Source organism: Megascapheus bottae, chromosome 22 (assembly GCF_031878675.1).
Source record: "Megascapheus bottae isolate mThoBot1 chromosome 22, mThoBot2.hap1, whole genome shotgun sequence".
NCBI lineage: Eukaryota > Metazoa > Chordata > Mammalia > Rodentia > Geomyidae > Megascapheus > Megascapheus bottae.
In genome coordinates, this window is record NC_143530.1 from 9,417,454 (window position 1) to 9,439,843 (window position 22,390).

A 22,390-nucleotide genomic window follows, 5' to 3' on the forward strand; every position below is an offset into this window, starting at 1 on the left:
TTCCTAACCGAAAAAAAAAATAAGTAATCTTTATGCAGATCATTAGTCTATCAGTCTAAATTTATTGAGTATCTACCAACACTAATCATTTAATAGGTTCTTTGGAGGTTTGCTGGTATGAAATAGAATAAGTAATTGCAAGGAATTACAGTGGGGGGGATTTCACACACAGGGACACACACACATAGATATGTAAACAAATGTCTATGTCTACAGAAGACAGAATGCAACCTGGAGGTGTGGCTCAAGTTGTTCAGAGCCTACAATGCAAGTGTGAGGCTTTGAGTTTAGACCCCCACCCAATTCTACCAAAACAAATAAATGAAACAGGAAATATGATGTATTAATGGAGCGATAAATAGGCATACAATTTTCAACTTCGTATTCCAAATCTACACTTAATAGTTTTTTAATGACTCTCTAGACATGTTTCCTTATGTAAGTAAAGTGAGAGTTCATCTTCACAATATCCGGAGACAGCTATATCTGTAAAATTTAGCATCAGTTAATTATATATGGTGTCCATTAGATAAAGAGTAAATAATACCTTTATCTAATGGACACGTGCACATGTGCAGACGCGCATGCGCGCGCGCGCGCGCGCGCGCGCGCGCACACACACACACACACACACACACACACACACATGTTCTACTTATCCCAAATCTCAGTTTCAATTTTCTTTATCAAAGAAGCCATCTCCAGCCTGGAGCCCCATTAAAACACTACTCTACTACACATTTTCATATTTTCTGCACTTCTTGGTGGAAAGTTTCCAAAGTCCACCTGGGCCAGGTGAGAGTTCCTGGAGCCCTCCCGGTTTTCGTGTCTGTGCTGCTCACGGGAACACATGCTAGAGCTGCCTCATGCTTGCCTCTGTTCATGGTGCCCCTGGCATTGCTCCAGAGATGACTGTGTCCTCTGCCGTACTGAGAGCTGCTTAAGAGCAAGGTCTGTGTCTGCTCTACATGAGCATATGTGCATAGCATCTTCTTTATTTGTGTCATTTGGTAGCATGCTATCAAAGAATCCCAGTGAATATTTTTTTTGTCAGTCGTGGGACTTGAACTCTGGGCCTGGACACTATTCCTGAGCTCTTCAGCTCAAGGCTACCACCCTACCCCTTGAGCCACAGCACCACTTCCGGTTTTCTGGCAGTTAATTAAAGAAAAGAGTCTCATGGACTTTAGTGCCTAGGCTAGCTTTGAACTGTGTTCCTCAGATCTCAGCCTCCTGAGTAGCTAGGATCACAGGCATGAGCCACTGTGCCCAGCTTACAGTGAATATTTTTTAGAGAAAATTCTATGTAGAAGATACTTTGAAATTCCAGATGTAGAAACGTGAGTGGTATTTGACTGGCTTATAAACTTGGAATGACACAATTTAAGGTAAACAACTGAAACCCCTCCTTGCAGATCAACATGGCTTTAAACAAGTGATTGGCTTTGTTGGTCGGTTCTCCATCTCACTGAATGGGAAATGGTGTTTGGCCTGGGATAACCCTTCAACTTGGTATTCAGGAGTCACTAGTTTTTCTTGCTGTGGTCACTGGTCCCTCCAGGATGGACAATTGGTGACTCTCAGGCCATGATTCCATGGTGTAGAGAGAGCAGCCTTTGCTTTTGTCTGAGCTTCTTCGCAAATTGCTATTGGATAAAATTTCTTTTCCAGAAGTCGTCCTTTGTAAAATTTAAATACCTTGATATTGAAAATAGTTCATTTATACTAGCAAAGTTTAAATAAACCCCGAGGGAGACTCTTCCATCCTCCCCTTTTCTGTCAGATTGAAACGAAACAGATCTCTGCGCTGTCATTCTTCTCAGTGGAGGAAATGCGGAGTGGTCTTTACTTTGTTGGATTTGGTGTTGAGGAACGGATGTGGGCATGGCACTGCCTGGCCTGGGTGGAAATGCTGGGCGGTTAGGGGAAGAAGTGGGAAGCAGGGAGGAAGAGACAGCAAACCCATTCATGTTTCAGACTTTTAAAGGGAACAATTAAACACGACTTCAGGAAAACTCATTGCTACCCACATTCAACTTGCCGTTCAACATTTTTTTTATTGGCTAGTCTAATAAAAATTTAATTGGATTCAGTTCCTCAATGTGTGTGTACTGGATGAGAAAACCATAAAACCAGCTACAGCTCCAGATAGAGTGGTCCTCATGAACCTAAAACTTGATACCTTGTTCCTAAAAGGTATGGATCCGAATAATTAAAATCAAATCCATCACATATCATTTGAGACATGTCAGCAGAGTAACTAGAAGTCTTGTAACTCTGAGAGTCTTGGGACTCTCAGGCTCTTTTTAGAAAGGAAATGAAAGAAATGAATGTATATCCTACAATATTTGAGCTAGTGTAGTCTTAGGAAAAGGAGATATTAACCTGTTTTGGTTTTGTTCTTAGTAGTTAGATCTGAGAGCTACAGTTCGAAGCCAGCCCAGACAGAAAAGTCCTGAGAGACTCATATCTCTAGTTAACCACTCAAAAACTGGATGTGGGGGTGTGACTCAGAGTCATAGAGCATTAGCTTTGAGCAAAAGAGCTCAGGAACAACACCCAGGCTCTGAGTTTAAACCCCACAAAACTGACTCTCTCTCTCTCTCTCTCTCTGTGTATATATATATATATATATATATATATATATATATATATATATTACATAGGCTGTACAAGTTCTTCAACAGGATAAATTGCTTTTATTGTGATATAGGAGTATCTTCCACTGTGGAGGTAGAGGGAGTGGATTTCAGGAGACTGTACCCAAAGATTGTGTGTGTGTGTGTGTGTGTGTGTGTGTGCGCGCGTGCATATGTGTGAGTATGTGTGTGTGTGTGTGTGTGAAAGAGAGAGAGAGAAAGAGAGAGGGGGGAGGGAGGGAGGGAGGGAGGGAGGGAGGGAGGGAGGGAGAGAGAGAGAAGGAGAGAGAGGGGCAGGCAGACACAGAAAATATCAAGCCCACTTAAAGTCTGAACAGTCTTTTGCGAATTGTGGGAAACATATTTGAACTCCATCCTACACAGACTGCTCATTAGGAAATATAAAACTTCACGAGTCTGTGCCTAATTTGTCATTACAGATGAGATTTTCCCATCAGAACTGGCTCCTTCTGAAACTTGCAGGCAGCACAGATGGCCTGGCCTGGGAGAGCTCTGAGGCCGCCTTGCTCCTGAGCTTCCATCCCTCACCCTGGGTCACCCTGGTGCCTTCCCATCCTCCCCGAAACACTTCTTCCTCACCTCACTGTTCAAGCATCTCCTGTCCCACAGACCTTCTTGGACCATCTAATCTAAAATATACTCCTCATGTTGGCTGAGTTATTTTCTTTCATAGCAACAGCATCACATTTAACGCTTAGCTGTCCATTGCCATAAACTTACCTACTTTATGTGTGTATCTCTGGCAGCTAAAATGGTACTTGAGAGCTGGGAATGTGGCTTAGGGATAGAGTGTCTAGCGTGCAAGAAGTCCTGGGTTCAATTCTTCAGTACTACATAAACAGAAAAAGCAGAAAATAGTGCTGTGGCTCAAGTGGTAGGGTACTAGCCTTGAGCAAAAGAAGCTCAGGGACAGTGTCCAGGCCCTGAGTTCAAACCCCAGGACTGGTAAAAGAAAAAAATTGGTACTCATCAAGCAGTCGGGACTAATAAATATTCTGTTGAGCAAGAGTTCTGTCCTGTCCTGCCCTCATGTTCTCTCCAGCTTTTTTCCATAAACCATTGCAAATCCCTCAGACCTATACTGAGAGCGGCGGTAGGATACTTAGAATCAGCCTCTGTTGGCAGAAAACACTTGTTGACATTAGATTCAACATGTACCCTTCCTATGCACTGTGCACCAGGGCCTGGGAACTTAATCTCATAGAGTGTTGAGTGATAGAGGAAATTTCTAAAATATTCAGAATTTATCATGCAATTCTTTTTCTGTTTAGTCACTAAGACAGAGAAAATATATTTGAATGACTGACAGTCAAGAATATTGAATTCTAATCTTGAGAATAGCAAATACCAAAATGGCTACCTCAGTAGACCTCCATCTCCCAGTCACAGACATGCAGGAAGTATTGTCTCTGAGCCTCCCAGCCACTCATCTGTGGCAGAAGGTAACTCGAGAATCTTCCTCGCCATGCCATGACAGACCTTCTAGGGCTGACACGTGGGATGTGCTGGTCACCATGCCTGGCCCATGGGCATTGCGTCAGGGTGGTCATGCTGATTGTGATTCTATGACAGAGCTCTTCCTTTGACGAGGCATCTACCTCACTGATAGGTGGGTTGGCAAGAGAAGTTGTCTTTCACTCCCTCCCTGTCCAAGTATTTTAATGTCTCTGTGAAGCCTGTGCATCTATCTACTCATGCCTGTGAAACAAATACGAAAATGTTACTGCAAGTATGGTGACTTTTCCCCCCAGGTTGTTTTACCTGGATATATGTTCCAAGATTTTTATAGAAAAATAAAATGATCTTTAAAAGAATTAATGTCCCTTGAGGATTTTACCTCTCCAAGTGACATGTATATCTGGTCATTAGTGAACAATAACCTTCAGTGTTAACTCCTTTTAGCTAAACAAAAAGCAAATGTTCTCCCTTGGCATATAGAAAATTATTGTGCAACACACATCCGTGGTTCTATGATCTAAATGACATCTGTTTCTGTAATTTTAGCATTAAATTATTTTTATAGTATTTGCATTTTTATATTAGGCCTATCATATATTGTGTATCTTTAATCAGTTGTTTCAGATTGGAGCTTTTCGTACTGTTGATTTCAGCTGCATATCTAAAAGGCTAAGCAAAACGAAAGCTATAAATTGCTAAGATGGAATGTTCATGAAATGCTTCCAATTTGGCTCCATTTCCTTTTCATCTTACTGGCCACTTTCTTAACCATAATAATGTTCCACATTCTCCTTGGGACGGGGGAAGGGGGAAGAAAATCGCTGAAACATTTAAGATGCTTGAGAATTCAAAGATAAAGTGCCAGCTTGAGTCATGAAGACATCAGATGTATGAGCTTCATATTCATATTTAACCTAAAATTACTAAAGAATTCAAATCTGTACAAGTATGTGTATGCATGATTATATGATATAACATGCCTACGTAGGAAAGTCAGATATACTCATTGTACAAATACTTGTTTGTTTGTTTTTTTAAAAAAGAGCATAAAGAAGAAAACATGTATGTGGACATGCCCAAAATCTGAGTGAATGAAAAAACATACCAGAAGTACCAGTCAGACACTCTGTACTGGATAAAGCCAGAGAAGCCATTTTTCTTTATGTCCAACATCAAGATCAGGATTCTCTTCTGCCCTGTCAGGAGTCCTGCCAGTTCAAGTTCTCTGCAACTCTCTGTGGAAGAGAAGTAGGAATATTTTATTTTACTATTTTAATGTTTCAGGTACTGCCCAGTTGTTTTTATTTTGAACTCTTACTTCTTTCCCTGAAAGAAACATTCTGCTTCCCATTTTGGGAATTTCTTGTTTCCACATCTGTATTAAAAATACTAGAGCCCATGATAAGATTGCTGGTGGATAGCACAGAACCATGTGCTTGGGCATGACAGATTGAATTGAGATTTGTCGTTAATATGGAAAAGGTGTTTTGTTTGTTTGATTGGGGTTTTTTGAGGGGAGGAGATGCTGGCTTTTTGAATGCATTAGGAATCTAACCTTGGAAGACTCTCTTCTACTTTACCTCACTTGCTTTCAGATCCATGAGCTAACTAGAGTTGGGAGGGAACAGTTTATCTTAGCCCTGTCCCCTAAAACTGTTGAGAAAAGGTGTTGAGATTTCCCCTTCTGTTTGATTCCATGATCCTGCAGCCCCAAAAACAGGAACTCTGGATCTGTCTGAAGCATTGGCCAAAAGAATGCTGTTTCTTTTTCATCTTATTCCTATTAAACATGGCAGTTTGGCAGACTCTTGATCTAAGGCTTGAAGTAACTGAGAATTGTTGACAAATAACATCTAAATCTGAGTCTCCAGTCTGTCTCTGATACAAGGCACAGCAAAATAAAATGTGAAATTTCCCCCAGTGAAGGTACCTCCTGTTTCCAGCCCACACTCATCCAGGCCCAAACATCCAAAGCCTTTCTCGTCTGGCATTCTCACATTCTCTATAGAAGTTAGGATTTATTACCAGTTGTTACATCTTATAGGCAAAAAATAGTCTCAGATATCTGCCCAGACAACCTAAGGATAGGCTCTTGGCCTGCCTGGATTGGCCCAGCAAATAACCTTAGTTTTAGCTACCCAACTCAAGAAGCTAAGCTAAGTCAATGACGACTTGGGACTAAGTGTGCTTCTGCTCTATTCCTCAAGATATCCTTCATTCCCTTCACATCCTTTATGCTCAATTTCCCTAATGGCTCCTAATAGGCTCATCATTAACTGAAAATCCTTAGGACTTTTGCCATCCTCAAAAATGGACATCATTAATATCGAAGTAGCTGCCACTGCCTGGTGTATCAGGAGAGATTGGATTTCCCCTCCTTTGTTCCCTTCCTCTACTTAGCACCTTTTAGTTGTTTTCCTCATCCATGGGCTTTAGAGATCAGTTAACTAGCATGCATTGGCAGAGGGCAAAACTGTGCCTACTGGCTGTCTTATCAAGGTCAGCCTCTACGGCCTACCTGGAGCCTGAGATTTGCTGCATTGGTTCTCTCACTCCTGCTAGGGCAGAGAGAGATGGTCTTTTCTGAAATGTATGATAGGAGACAGGAAAGGACTTTATCTTCCCCCTGGGGAGGGGAAAGGAGCCCGTTTTCATCTAAGGGATTGGCTCCCAAATCAAGAAGAGAGCGGGGCCAGGAAGTAAATATCCCCCCACCGCCTTGGCTCTGTTTTGGTGTGTTAGAAGTACACTAGCCAGCACTCAAGTTAATATCAGGCCGTGTATGTCGAAGTAGCCCCAGCTGATAAAACTCAGAGGTCTCTGCCAATAATAAAATTCCTCACAGTTCAAGTAGTCAGGGGGCCACTAACCTCTGAGGTATTTGCTCAGAAAAAAAAAAAAAAAGCACACAGATGGATCCTAATTTGTCTTGTTAGTGGGGCGTTGGGTCAAGTGACTGACTTGCCCAAAGTTTGTGTCTTTGTTCTTTATTGTCATCAGCCGAAGAGGAGCAATGGAAACGTGGGAGGACACGTTTCAGCTAACACCACGTAGTTCACAAAGACATCCTTGCAGGGCTGTCCTTGAACTGGTCTCACTGATGCCAGCACAGAAGGCTTTGGGACCCGAACCTTCCTGGGGCCGAACCTTGTTCACACAAGACCGAAGTTACATTCTGCAAGGACTCCCAGGCTCCTCGCCAGGTGCAGAGCCGATTTTTCCACCTTGCCCACACTGGACTGTGAACCTCCAGAGCATGGAGTTTCCTCACCGGGTCAGGAAAGCAAAGGTTATGTCATACATCGAACCATCTCCATTTCTTGAAAGCCTCTTTGTGACTTCAATCCATTTTCATAACTATTTCTTGCAAGTGCTGCTTAGGGTTTTTTTAAAAAAATAACTTAATGTACAAGATTCCTTTTAACTGCTAATCCTCTACTAGGATAGTATTTCTTTTAATGTCTACTCATTATACGAAAAGGTTTCATTGTGGTATTTCCACACATGTATGTAATACCCCCTCCTTCTGATCCCCACCTGTTTAATTTCATTTCTATTTTCATGTGTATGTATAAGGAAAATAGAATAATTTTATTATTTGTAGATTCTATTTATAACTAGAATCCTTTTATTATTCTATTTGCATATGTGTGTATGAAGAACTTCTTTCATAACCACCTCTACCTTCTCCTTTTGCCTTTCCCACTGGTATTCACCCCCACGCAGTCATTATTTTAGCACTTGGGTCATTTTATTTTATGTTTAGGTGTGGATTCTCCATATGAGAAGGAGGCTCTAAGGCTGTGTTAGGGGGGTTTTGTTTTGTGATCTGTCTTGTGTGCCCTTACTGGCCCTGCTCTCTGTTTTTCCTTTTGTTTTTGGTTTTGTTTTTTGTTGTTGCTGTGTTTTGTTTTTTGGGGATCCTTGGACTTGAACTCTGGCCTGGGCACTGTCCCTGAGCTCTTCAGCTCAAGGCTACCGCCCTACCCCTGGGCCTAGGTACTGTCCCTTAGCTCTTGGCTCAAGGGTAGGGCCATATCCTTGAGCCAAGCCCCACTTCCCATTTTCTAGAGGTTAATTGGAGATAAGAGTCTCAGGTCCTTTTGTGCCCAGGCTGGCTTTGAACCTTGATCTTCAGATCTCAGTCTCCTGAGTAGCTAGGATTACAGGCGTGAGCCACCGCACCTGGCTTTGCTCTCTTTTTGTTTTTGTTGTTTTTGTTGCAGGTTTGAGTGGTGGCAGTTCTGGGGCTTGAACCCGGGGCCTGGATGTCATCCCTGAGCTTTTGTGCTCAAGGCTAACACTCTAGCCCTTGAGCCACCGCTCCACTTCTTTTTGGTGGTTAATTGGAGAAAAAAGGCTCACAGACACTCCTTGCCTGAGCTGGCTTCAAACCATGATCCTCAGATCTCAGCCTCCTGCGTAGCTGGGATAACAGGCGTGAGCCACCAGTATCCAGCTCTCTCTGTTTTTGGAATGTGATCCTTACCTTAATCGTGAGGATGAATTCTCTACTCAATCCAGAGGTGCCTCCAGTTTTCCTCTCACAGCACAGAAGCTTTGTGCTGGCAGCACACAGTACCCAAAGGGCAGTCATACATTGGCTTTATCTACTCCAGCATGCTACTGCACGGATCTGTCATATGTAAGAAATTTTAGAGGGTTCAACTTGAATCAGAAAATACCTGTCCAGGACGTACGCAGGGTACAACCTAGGCATTGAAGAAAACGAGGTACTTAGTTCTGGGGTGCAAGAGTAGGGGGACAAAGGAAAGTATGAGGTAGTAGCAGGGAGCAGAAATAACTTTTTTTTTTTTTTGCCAGTCCTGGGCTTGAGCTCAGGGCCTGAGCATTGTCCTTGGACTTTGTCAAGGCTAGAGCTCTACCACTTGAGCCTCAGCACCATTTCTGGCTTTTTCTATGTATGTGGTACTGAGGAATCAAACCTGGGTCTTCGTGCATGCTAGGCAAGCACTCTACCACTAGGCCAAACTCCTGGCATGAGAAATAATTTTTGACAGGGAAGAGCAAAGAGAGGCTGCTAGCAGGTATCTGCTAAAGATTTAGAGTTGCACTGGGAGATAAAGAGATAAAGGGAGGGATAGGAGCAAAGTTACATACCTGGTTTCCTTGTTCTAAAGGTATGTAAACAGATCCAGAGATGTGAAATGGCTTGCATGGGCTTCCGTGGAGTTGGTTGCTGGCCTAAGAACCTCAGTCTTTACAAATTCTGGCTCCCTAAGGACTCTCTGCCATTGTATAGTCTCTGACTTATTCACTTTGAAATCAATCAAAGTGCAGAAACTTTTACATACCACAGACAGGGATGGCAGGATGTTTTATTTGTTTCAGAAAAGCACAGTGGCATTGTCCTAGCTTCAGATTTATTACCAGAGCTTCTGGTGATTAACTGGAAGCAGTCGTTGGGGCTTCCCGCATGCCTGAGTCCACACACACTGGCCCTGAGCACGCAGCCAGCTCAAAGCTGCAAGGCCCACAGGCTTTCTGGAGCTTAGGGTGGCCAGATTTAGCAAGACTGCAGGATGCCCAGTTAACCCTGAATTTCACATACCACACAAATAATTGTTTAGTATTAGTATGTCTGCTGAAATAGTTATCATCCTATCTCAGCTTTGTTTCACATTACTAGAGTTTAACTTTTATTTACATAATTTTCCCTGAATACTTTTGCCTTAAAATGATTGGTATTTGTAGGTATATGTCTTTTTAAAAAGTACCACTTCCAGGCACTGGTGGCTCATACCTGTAATCCTTAGCTATTCAGGAGCTGAGATCTGAGGAATGAGGTTCAAAGCCAGCCCAAGCATGAAAGTTTGTGAACTACCAGAAAATGGGGAATAGAGCTGTGGCTCAAAATGTCCTGAGCCCAAAAGCTCAGGGACAGCACCTAGGCCTTGAGTTCAAGTCCCACAACCAACCAAAAAGAAAAAAGAGCAAAGCACCATTGAATATTAATTAAAAGATGGATGAGCAGCGCTCAGGATTGAACTTAGGACCTTGTGCTTGCTAGAGAGACACGCCACTACGGAAGCCATGCCTCTAGCCCCTTTTTGAAGCAAGGTTCCTTTAAGCCCTGGATAGCCAGGGCTGCATTCCTCCCACTTGGCCTTCTCTTGGTTGCTGAGATGACAGGCACACTACCACACCTAGTCATTGGTTGAAATGGAGCTTAGCAGCTTTCATGCCAGGCTGGTGTTCAACTCCAGTCTCCTGATCTGCACCTCCAAGTAGCTAGCATTACAGGCTGGAGCCACAACGCAGCTGTCTCAACGTGGGGGGCGGTGTTTAAGGTAAAAATGCAGGGGATGGGCCAGGAGTTTGGCTTAGTGGTTAAAGTGCTTGCCTAGCATGCACGAAGACCCAGGTTCGATTCCTTGATACCACATACATAGAAAAAAGCCAGAAGTGGTGCTGAGGCTCAAGTGGTAGAGCTTTAACCTTGAGAAAGTCCAAGGACAGTGCTCAGGCCCTGAGCTCAAGCCCAGGACTGGCAAAAAAAAAAAAAAAAAAAGCAGGGGAAATTCAAGTGAATAGACCTAGGTATATTTATTCATCTTTATATATTAACTCCTAGTTCACAGAGTCAATAAATGAATATGGTAGCACATTCTTAATTTTTATTGCCTATTTTAGATCTCCCACAATGCAATGGCAAATTTAAGCTTCTTCTAAATTTAGATCTTTTCTAAAATGTACTGACATGAGAAATATATTTATTACAGTATGATCAGTCTTTGTTAGTTAATTCACAGTACTTTGGAGAGGAGAGTCTTAACTGATCAGGCAATCTTTCTTTTTCTTCTTTTGTCTTTGCCAGTCCTGGAGTTTGAACTCTGGGCCTGGGCACCATCCTTGAACTTCTTTTTAAATCAAGGTAAGCACTCTACCACTTGAGCCCTAGAGCCATTTCCAGCTTGCTTGAACTCTGGGCCTGGGCACTGTTCCTGAGCTCTTCAGGTCAAGACAACTGCCTTACACACCGCCAAAGTGCCACTTCCAGTTTTCTGGTGGTTAATTGGAGATAAGAGTCTTGTGGACTTTAGTGCCCAGGCTGCTTTTGAACCGTGATCCTCCGATCTCAGCCTCCTGAGTAACTAGAATTACAGGCGTTAGCCACTGCTCCTGGCTCATTTCCAGCTTTTCTGAGTAGTTTGTTAGAGATAAGAATCTCACAGAGTTTCTTGCCTGGGCTTGCTTTGAAACTGAAATCCTGAGATCTCAGCCTCCTGAGTAGCTAGGACTACAGACGTGAACAACCAGCACCCAGCTTAGTCAGGGAATCTTTAAAAAGAAAAATGGACACATTATTTGCTAATGTGCTCCTGAGTTCCTTAATTCCTAGACATCCTCGTTCTTGGATATAACCCTAACTTCATGGTTTAAATACTCTAGAGCACATTAATAGCTAATATCTCTCTCACTCTCATTCTCTGAAATCATTCATGAGATAAATTCACTACAGATGAAGGTTCTCCACTTGAGTACAAAGTGTTTTTGGTCCTGCCATTACATTTTAAAGATACTAAAACCCAGGTGAAGAGTGTGGGCTACACCTTATATTAATTATCCTTGAATAGTTTATGGACACACTCGGATTCTTGAGAAAGTTGTCTAAGACAATTAACAAAGCCTGTCTCCCTCTCAGGACTTAAATGTGAGCATTCACAGTTTATTTTCTTGAAACTTAACCGTGTTCGATTCTGATCACCCAAATTAATGGGAATCCGAAGCAGATAATGAAATGAGGAAGGGTAGGGCACCAATGGCTTTTCCATTTGCTGTATCTCTGCTGACACTTGGGATTCTTTTGGCCTGGCTGCCTATTCTTCACAAGTCCCAGCCCTTACTTCTCACTACAAAGTCTTGAGTGTGAACATTGGGACACACCAGCCCGTCCCTGCTGTTCTGTGTTGCCTGCCTGGTATCCATGCTCAGTGCTTTCTAGCTTTGTGAGTGCCAGGACATTAACTCACATGGAGGAATGAGACCCTTATCACATGCACTACCGCTTGCCTTCCTCCCTTTCATTCCCCAATAACTTTTCTCACAGGAGAAGCTTATATATATACATATATATATATATATATATATATATATATATACACAGAGCTGGATATTCTTTTTAAGATTTCTTGAAGCTGGTGTTTGCTGTCCTTATGGTTTTAGATGTGTAATACCACTTAAAGAAAGCCCACAGTGTACAGATGTGTATGTCTAGAAATAATAAAGTGCATCAACGCCTAACACCTAGCTAGTGGTAGTCCGCACAAAGGATGGATAAACAAATGCAGGGATGCCACCAACCACTAAGGAGCACCATAAAATGAGTGATTAGGTCATATACACAGATCAAACCCATCTGGAAGCAACAGCTCCTGAAGGGTGGATATCATTTCAGAACCCAAAAGCAAGTCTGATCTGCTCCTCCCCGCCCCCTCTCTCTCCTTCTCCACCATGCTTGAAGAAAGTAGTGCGCATACCTGTAAATTCCATTTTAGAATTTCTGCCATTGAGTTTATTTGATTTGCTTTGATGATTTGGAGACTTGTTTTTTATTGTTGAGGTAATGTATAGAAGGGTTACAGTTATATTTGCCAGATAGTAGGTGCGATACTTCTCTCACATTGATACCCCTTCTCATGTTTTTGTCCCCATTTCCCTCCTCCCACTCTTTCCCAATCATCTTGTTTTCCCTCCTTCCCTTTTCTATTTCAAATAAACAAATATACATATATACAATATACCAGGTAACAAAGGCAGATACAGTAACAATATGAGATTAACCAAAGGGAAACAACGGAGAAGAGAACATAATACATTAAGAACAACAATCACACAAGATAAAGCTCTTGTTTCCATATACTAGATTCTTACATTTTAGTCTCATCCTATATGACCTTATGTACCTAGGTTTTGAGTTATTGTAATCCTCTGCTAAGAGAGTCCTAGGTGTGTACTAATTATTATAAATGAGGGAAAACATTGAGCCTGTGTTCCTTTGGGTCTGGCTTACCTCACTTAATATGATTTTTTCCAAGTCCTTCCATTTCCTTACAAATGGGGTGATGTCATCCTTTCTGATTGCAGCATAGAATCCATTGTGTATAAGTACTACATCTTCTTGATCCAATCATCGACTGACGAGCATCTGGGTTGGTTCCGTATCTTTGCTATGGTGTGTAAATAGTGCTGCAATGAACATCATTGTGCTAGTGGATTTAGTATGTCCTTGATCCTGAATGTTTGGATAAATGCCAAGTAGCGGAATTGCTGGGTCATAGGGGAGGGAGCTCTATGTTTAGTTTTTTTGAGGAACTGCCATACTGCTTTCCATAGTGGTTGAACGAGTTTACATTCCCACCAACAGTGTGGTAGCTATCCCTCCTTACTGCATCCCCACCAGCATCTGTTGTTGTTAGATTTCTTGATCGAGGCCATTCTAATTTGAATGAGGTACAATCTCAAGGTTGTTTTGATTTGCATTTCTTTTATGGCTAGAGATATTGAGCATTTCTTCATGTGTCTATAGGCCATTCTTATTTCTTCTTCAGAGAAGTGTTTCTTTTAGTCTTTGGCCCATCTTCTAGTGGCATGGTTGTTTCTTTGAAGATTTGGAGAGATTCAATTTTTTTAGCTGTAGATGTATTTTAGATATGAGACCTCTATCTGTTTTATGGTTAGTGAAGATCTTCTCCCACTCTGTAGGCTTTCTAGTTAATTTGATAGCTATGTCCTTTGCCATACAGAAGCTCTGCAGGTTAATGCAGTCCCACTTCACTTACCCAGACTTCCTTTGATTTATTGTGTTTCTTGGTCCTTATTAAGAAAGTTTCGACCTGTGCCAATCTCCTATTCCTTCTTGTAAAGTTTTTAGTGTATGTGGTTTTACCTCCAGGTCTTTGATCCATTTGGAATTAATCCTGGTGCAGGGTGACATAGAAGTATTCAGTTTGTTTTCTACAGGTGCTTAACCAACCAGTTCTGCCAGCGCCGCTTGTTGAAGAGGCTGTCTTTCTTCCATTCTATTTTTTTTTTACTCGAAGATTGGGAGGCTTTTAAATTCTTTCTTTTCCACCCCACAATTTCATTGTGAGAATGGACAGAGACTATCTAAGATCGCTTGGCATTCCCCTGCTCCAGAGTAACTGTTATTTACAATGAATGCATAGAAGGATGCATTTCATTTTATTTTATTAAATTTGAAGTATTCATTTTAATAAAAATGTTCTCTGAACTTACTGGGATTTTTTTTTTAAACTTGTGGGGGTTTCTTGCTGCACCCACACCAGATCCCCCTCCAGCTGCTGCTGCTGCTGCTGGGTCTCTGCTCCGCCTGGAGCTGGGTCCCCTGCACAGGCTGGCCAGGCCAGTGCCCCTCTAGCAGCTGCTGTCCTGGGAGTTCTCTTCCCTTGGCCCAAGGCGTGCCACGCGCTGGCAGCAGTGATAAATGAGCTGCCTCTAGCCCACGACGTGTGTGCTCCCAAAGTGAGATTAAGCAACACAGCCTTGGCCTCCTGTGCATGTGCAGGAGGCTCTTCTCCTCCCCACCCCTTCCCCTGGGGATTGACCTCTGCCACCACATACACCTGCCACCGTCTCTTCCCCTCACACAGGCTAGGTGCTTCTGTGACGTTCGGACTTGTTCTAAGCCCACCGAACCCTCCAGGCACTTGACTGTCTTGATTGACAAAGACAAAATTGATTTTTTTGTAGCCTTCAAAAACCGTTTACAAAAGCTTATAAAAATGTCTTTCATGTCTTTAAAATTGTCTTAGACATTATTTTTTTATTTTTTTTATTGTAATTAGTAAAAGGGTTACATGATATTTGCCAGATAGAAGGTGCATTAATTCATATACATTGATACCCTTTCACATGTCTTGGTACCCGTTTCCCTCCCCCCCCACACCCCCCACCCGTCTTGGTGTCTTAGACATTATTTTAAAACAGGGATTTTTTTTTGGTTTTGGAAAAAGCAAAGTTTATCCTTAGCATGAACTTCTCGTTAGCTTTTCATGAAAAACATGTATACATGTAAAGTCACAATGTCTCTTTCTGTAAAATAGTTTTCTTAAGTCCCTACATTGAAGTACATGACCATGAATGCATATCCTCACAAACAGACCTCCATCTTCAAGAGGCAAATCAGCCTGCAGTTTAATTTTGATTTTTCACTCTCGTGACTCCAGATCACTGAAAGTGTCAAGAATGTAGAAGGGGGAAAATGCAGACAAGAATCCAATGCATAGTCTACGAAATTAAGAAGAGCGAGGGAAGGGGTGGAGAGGGGAGGGATGAGTGAGCATGTAGAAAGGGGTGACATGGACCAATACATATTGTATTCACAAATTGCTTTATTCAATTTTAGCTCCTTTGAACAGCTACTTAAAGATCATAATTTAGCTATTAAAAAAAGCTGCTACATAGCTCTCACTTGTGGTGTCATATACCAGTGTTTTTCAGGAGATGTAGGAGATATAATCTACTGAAATAAGTCTTGAAGGAAAACTCCATAGGAATTTCCTCTGTATCACCAGAACCCTGGACTTTTTGTCCTCCCTACTGTTATTAAAAGGAACTCTTTCCAGCACCGTGGCTGATGGTTGGAGGTCTGGGGCTTTCTCTTACTGGTTGGAGGTAGAGGTGGAGATACAGAACAAATTTAATACTTGTCACAGGCCAGTGGCTCCTAAAGAGAACAACTGTTGAGGTGATTACCTTTAAGACAGCCAGGAATAGTTCTTTCAGTGGAATCCTGCAAAAAAAATAAATAAATAAACATGCCCCTGGAAAACAGTTGTGTGTAGTTTTCCTTGGTCCTCATCCTGTTGACACAATCTCAGCCTTCACTTTTTCATGTCCTAAGGACTGTAGTGAATCATAATTATTGTTAATTAGTTGATAGTTCTTATCCAAACTTGCCTTTTGAAAATGTCATACTATCCTAACTATATATTTTAAAGGATCAGATCCCATAAGAAAGCCCATCTGTTTGCAAAGTCAAAACCCTGAACTTCTTGCTCCTGCTGTTAGAGTGTCCATCATTACAGCCTGTTGAAAGCTGTTTTCTTTGAAGTGGAAAGCAGAACTTTTCTATGCTCGTCCCACTAATCTTGTTGTGTTCATCTTTTCTCAGTAAAGTTCTGAGTAAAAACCACAAATGCTGTATGCCCAAGTTGACAGTAAGCAGAAGAAAGCTCTTTGAGTTGACTGAGAATCTGTGGTATGGATGGAAAACATGTAGATTTTTGATTCAAAAGACCTGTTTTCAAGTGTGACCGTTTTCGTTTCTTACCTCTGTGGCAATATGCAAGTCTCTTAACTTCCCTGGGCTCTCCTATCCTCTTCTAGGAAAAAGGGATGATCATGTACAGACTAATGATGCAGACATATGTCCAAATACATGGGACTGTGAGTCCCTGACCTTCTGAATGGATAGCCAATGAAAGGAATACTAGAAATAATTGAGCAAAGGATGTTACCAAGAGAAGCATCTTAAGCTTCACTTACATAGGAAAAGCTGAGGAAGGCCACTAGCCTTTGTTCATGACCTGGTGACAACCAAAGGATATTCTTTCCCTCACAAAGAAAAGCTACTTCTTTATTTGGCCTCAAGAGCTGAATGGTGTGTCAATATTCTAGTATCAACATTCAACAACCCACGTCCTAAAGGAATCTTGTGGCAGCTTCATTTTATCCATTGGATGAGAGGCCATCTTCTTGGGGGAAAGTAGATTTTGGGGGTTATGGACAGATTTAGAAATACCACTGTGGAAACTATAAATCATCCAGAAATGGTTTAAAGAATTCCAGTGTCAGTGTAGCAGAGGAGCTTGAATTGTTAATGGAGCAAATTTAAAAAAAAAAAAAAAAGATTTTTTGTTACTTTTTTTTTTATTGGTTGTGGGGCTTGAACTCAGGGCTTGGGTGCTGTCCCTGAGCCTCTTTGTGCTCAAGGCTTGTGCTCTACCATGTAGGCCACAGAGCCACTTCCAGTTTTTGAGTGGTTAATTAGAGATAAGAGTCTCATTGGACCTTCTGCGTGGGCTGGCTTTGAACTGCGACCCTCAGATCTCAGCCTCCTGATAGATAGGATCACAGGTGTGAGCCACCGTTGCTTTCTTTAGCAGTGTAGCAATCAGGCACAAAGACAAAGCAATTCAGCTCCACTAGGATTGACAGTGGCATGTGAAAATTCATTGGAAATTAGTCAAATAATTGAATCATGATAGATTGCTCTTTATCAATGATTTTTCCCCTCATTGTTTAAAAAACCTGTTATGACTTTTAGTTGTACAAAGCAGTTTATGCATAGAATCCATCTTGATCAGTGTCACCCCCCTTTAGCATTCTCACCCCATCTCTGACACACCCCTTCCCTATTCTTTGTTGTGTGGTATACACAATGAGTTCTGTACTGCATTCTCCCTACCTTCCCCATTTCCTTCTCCCCCCTCCCCACCTTGCCCCTGCTGATTTTGTTGGGCTCCAACCTAGTATTTCAAACAAATTTATACTATTTGAGTTGTCCATAGAGTCTGTTATACTTCAGGCAATTCATTTGCATCCACTTGCATATTACCCAGCATGTTACTTACAGATTTAGAGGCACCATCTACCATACATGAAGGAAACCACGCAGCCTTTGTTTCTCTGGGTCCTGGCTTACTTATCTTCATTTTTATTTATTTATTTTTTTCCCCAGAACCGGGGCCCGAACCCAGGGCCTTGCGCTTGCCAGGCAAGGGCGCTTCCGCTGAGCCAAGCCCCGACCCCCTCCCTTCATTTTTATAGTTGAACCAAATAACTTTATTTCTGGGAGTAAATGGAGACCATACCCTCCTCTACTCTGAATGTGAAACAACCCAGTAATACCACCAGAATCTCTCCAGTGTCAAGTTCTCACTTACTTCTCATTCAGTGTGTATTTTTAGGCTGGAAAAACTCATAACATCCTTTTTGGAAGACCAGGATCCAGAGGGTAGACTTGAAGTTGGAGCTGATATGCGCAAAATCCATCACTGTTTTCATTACTTAAAGGTAAGTTTAAATGTTTCCTCTGGGAGAAACCATTTCCTGCCATGGTCAAGTTGACCAACCCTTGCAAAGTTAGAACATGGAAAATGGTGTAAGCAGAGTTTCTTCAGATTATATTTTCCATACTTAAAACAAAAAAAATCAGCATATACCATGGACTTCTAATTCTTTTTCCATGAATCTCTACCTTCTAGGGAAGAATTCATGTTTCCACAATAATTTGTTTTCAAATGAAAGCAGAACAACTATGTCATGCACTTTTTTTCCAGTGTTTTAATGTCCAAATAATTCTGATTATTCTCTGCCCCCAGTTTCACATGCCTCATGAGAGAGGGAGAATAGCATTAGCTTTTATCACCATATGCCTTGAACCTAAGAAACATTTGTGCTGCATTTGAGATGGCCCAAGTTTAGGCAGGGCAAAACGAGTCACTTTGAACCCATACATAAAGAATGACTGCAGTACACCGTGTATGCTGTAATAGACATACAAACTGACTGCTGTGGCCTTAGAAAGAAGTGGGGGAGGGAGCCCAAGAGGAAAGAATAGTTAAGTAGAGATTTCCTAGCTTAGAAAAGAGGAGATGGGGGGAGAGGTTGAGGAAGGCAAGTGAAGGGGAAGACTCCAGCAACAAGAGTGTGCTAGTGTAGTGAAAGACAAGGAGGCAAAAAAACAGCACATGTGCCCTCTGTGAAGGAGGCAGGGCTGCTGAGAGATCTGGAATTCAGGGATGAATGGTCTCTCACCTCTTCTTACAGAAACTGCTGAAGGACAGCAAGGTTCCAGAGAAGAGTCCAGTCTCAGAGATCCAATCCCAGAACTGCCAGGAACCGCCAAAAGAGGAAGACTATAAAAGGCTACAGGACATTCTGAAACAGAGGGATAACGAAATTAGTATCCTTTTTGGAAGTGAAGAGAGACTCTTCCCCAACTTGCTGGGAACCCACAGTTGTCTTCTGTCTCCCCTCCCCTGCCAGCACCTCCTCCCTGCTTCCCCCTTACACCTCTCCCCTCCCACCTTCCTGGAAGGATAAAATACCCATCAGCCAGCAAAATGGGCCTACCAGCAAAACCCAGAGTAGCTTGCCTTTATTTTTAGCCTGCTGTTGTTACTCTCACAGAGAACTTCTCAGTTCATGGAAAAGTATGAGCTGTTTCACACCAGTTCTTAGCATTCCATATTGTGGGAGGGGAGGTGCAATATATTTTTGAATCCTCTGTGGGGCTTTCTCTCTCTGCTTGAGTCATGAGCCAATAAGTTAGCTGGTTATCTTTAGCTAGCTGACCGGATGCTTGGCTGACCACAACCTCATCATGGTCCAGAAATGGTGGCTGGTGTGTGGGTGAAAAACTCCAGTGGTAACTGAAAAAAAAATGGCAAATGGTATTTAACTTATGGAGAGCAGAGACTGATTGATATGTGATTATTTTTTCATTTGACAGTCAGTGCTAGTCTATGGATTCCACTTACAAATGTTCCCGGATTTGGATGTGAACTTAGATAAGTGTTTGAGACAGAATTCTTTTTGGCTTCAGAAGTCTGTGTGTTTGGGGTGCTGAAAATGGCAGCTGCCCAGCCTGTTGCAGACAAGAGAGGCCCCACTGAAAGAGACCCCGGGGAGCTGGGTAGACCTCCAGTCTCCCCACATTTTTTCAGTTTTGTATCCCACTATACTCAGGGTCTGAGCACTGTCCTTGGGCTTTCTTAAGACTAGAGCTGGTGGGTGGGGGAGAGGGTAATGGGTACCAAGACATGTGAAAGGGTATCAATGTATGTGAATTAATGCACCTTCTAGCTGGCAAATATCATGTAACCCTTTTATTAATTACAATAAAAAATTAAAAAAAAAGACTAGAGCTCTACCACTTGAGCCACAGCCCCACTTCTGGCTTTTTCTATGTATGTGGTACTGAGGACTCAAACCTGGGTCATCGCGCATGCTAGGCAAGCACTCTACCACTAGGCCAAACTCCTGGCCCCCATCTTGATCATTTTTTATAAATAGATTTTTTTCTCATTTAAAAAAATTATTAAAAGAAACTTTAGCTCAACTATTACAGAAAGTACATAAAAATAGTCTCCACAAAAAATATCCCATCATAAAGTGATAAAAACAAACCAGATACAAAGTCAGTGTGTGCTGCCTGACGGACTTGCATCCCTCGTTTGAGTTGAGTGCTAACAGATCCTGGACATCAGACCTCACAGTCTGTGCATGGCTCACATGGAGCTCTGTGGAGTCTGATGGATTCTATGCATGGGGCCCTGGATTCTATTCCCCAGCACCATGTAAACAGAAAAAGCCAGAAGCGGCACTGTGGCTGTAAGACTTCATGGCATTGCTGTCACTCCAGTCCGCAGTCTTTATCTCACATGAAAGTGCAAAAGTGATCAGTAAAATTATACACATCCAGCCGGTGGCTCACACCTGTAATCCTAGCTACTCAAAAGGCTGAGATCTGAGGATCAAGGTTCAAAGTCAGCCCTGGAACAAAAGAATAAGAGATTCTTATCTCCGGTTAACCACTAGAAAGCAGGAAGTGGGGCTGTGGCTGAAGGGGTAGGGTGGTAGCCTTGAGCTGAAGAACTCAGGGACAGCTCCCAGGCCCAGAGTTAAAGCCCCATGATCTACAAATAAAAAAAAAAAATTACTCCCATTTGAAAGGGCTGTTTTGGTTCTAACTTTCTAGCCTGAGTTACTAAATCCTTAAGTCAAATTTCAGATATTCTGGTCAACATGCTCAAAAAGGAAAAGAAGAAGACCCAGGATGCCCTCCAGTTTGGTAGCGTGGACAGAGGAGAAACGAGACTACCCCACAGCTCACCCTTCCCTCTGGGAAGCAGAGAGGATAGCCAGAAAACACTCTGGTCCTCGGCTCCCACACGGGCCCCCGACTTCAGCTCTTCAGGTTGCAGAACCAGCCTGCTGCACAACAAAACAGGTCAGTTGCCTAGATCTCCAGAATTCTTCACTGTCTCTGATGGATTTCAGTGCGGCCCCTCCCCCTTGCTTTTAAGTGTGCAAGGACAAACACTCTCATGATATGCTTGTCGACAAGGTTTGTAATCAAATCTCTTCACAAATCAGTTTCCCCAATTAGATGACTAAGCTAAGAAAAACCAATTATGAGTTTTCACACCTTCGATGATAAAACTAGCTGAATCCAGGGCAAGCACAGAAAAGTTAACTTAGCAGAAAGGGAAGAAAGAACTTTCTCTACCCAGCAGGGCAAATGTCTCATCAGTCATGTGAGGATGCAGTGTCTGCTTCTAAATCCAAACCATCAGTCTACTGCCAGATTATCTGAAAGTATTGTCACAGACCGAAAGGCAAAAATACTTTGTCAGGTTATCAGAATTCATGGGTGTCATAGGTCTGTCAGAGTCCATGCTGGTTTGTGTGCACGGCCACGTTCTAGTCCTGTATGGTGTGAGGAGTCACAAGACTGATGCCTGGCTCTGGCTCTGGACCTGTTCAAAGCCAGCCTGGGCACTAAAGACCGAGAGACTCTTCAGTTAAGCACTAGAAACCTGGAAGTGGCACTGTGACTCTAGAGGTAGGGTGGTAGCTGAAGAGCTCAGGGACTCAGGGACAGCACCCAGGCCCAGAGTTCAAGTCCCACGAAAAAATAGTTTACATGGTCCTTGTATGCATCAGGTGCTATGCTGAGTTCTCTGATTGAATTACATCATATACTCCTTAACCTGTATTTCATGGTTTACTCCAATATTATAGATAGGAACATACATACAAAATACAACCTGTGCCCTCAGAGTACTTACAGATGGACAGAGGACAGAGGTACCGAGCTATTGATTACCTCTATAGTACTGAATATTGTACTGTACTGAAGAGTACCTCACAGTACTGAGTCCAGTAGCCTATTGAGTACCTCTCTAGTACTGAGCATATTCTATTTAGCACTAAGTACCTCTGTAGTACTAAGGACCTCTACAGGACTGAGAAGCTCTCTAGTAGTACTCTATTGATGACCTCTATAAAACTGAGTACTTCTATAGCACTTGCTAGGCTCCCTACCTCAGTTAAGATCAGGAAGATCCCAGAAGGGAGTGAGGGTAAAGTGTGGCTGGAACAATTGTCACAACTTCTTGAACAGCCTCCGGAGGCTCTGCACAGAGCTGAGGCCCAGTGGGTTCCTGGCCTGCCTCTGTACTGACCCTCACCCTCGGCACCCTGAGAAAACAGCATCA

The 22,390-nt window shown here is 42.5% G+C and overlaps 1 protein-coding gene across 1 annotated transcript in view; it reads left to right on the forward strand.

Annotated features, from left to right (window-relative positions):
- The window catches only part of Kif6 (kinesin family member 6), a 240,994-nt gene that overhangs the window by 103,405 nt on the left and 115,199 nt on the right, over window positions 1-22,390 (forward strand). The window contains exons 11-13 of the mRNA XM_090355739.1: window positions 18,074-18,179; window positions 18,936-19,071; window positions 20,902-21,120. Of these exons, the coding sequence (XP_090211865.1) occupies window positions 18,074-18,179; window positions 18,936-19,071; window positions 20,902-21,120 (461 nt within the window). The remainder of the gene's footprint in view (window positions 1-18,073; window positions 18,180-18,935; window positions 19,072-20,901; window positions 21,121-22,390) is intronic.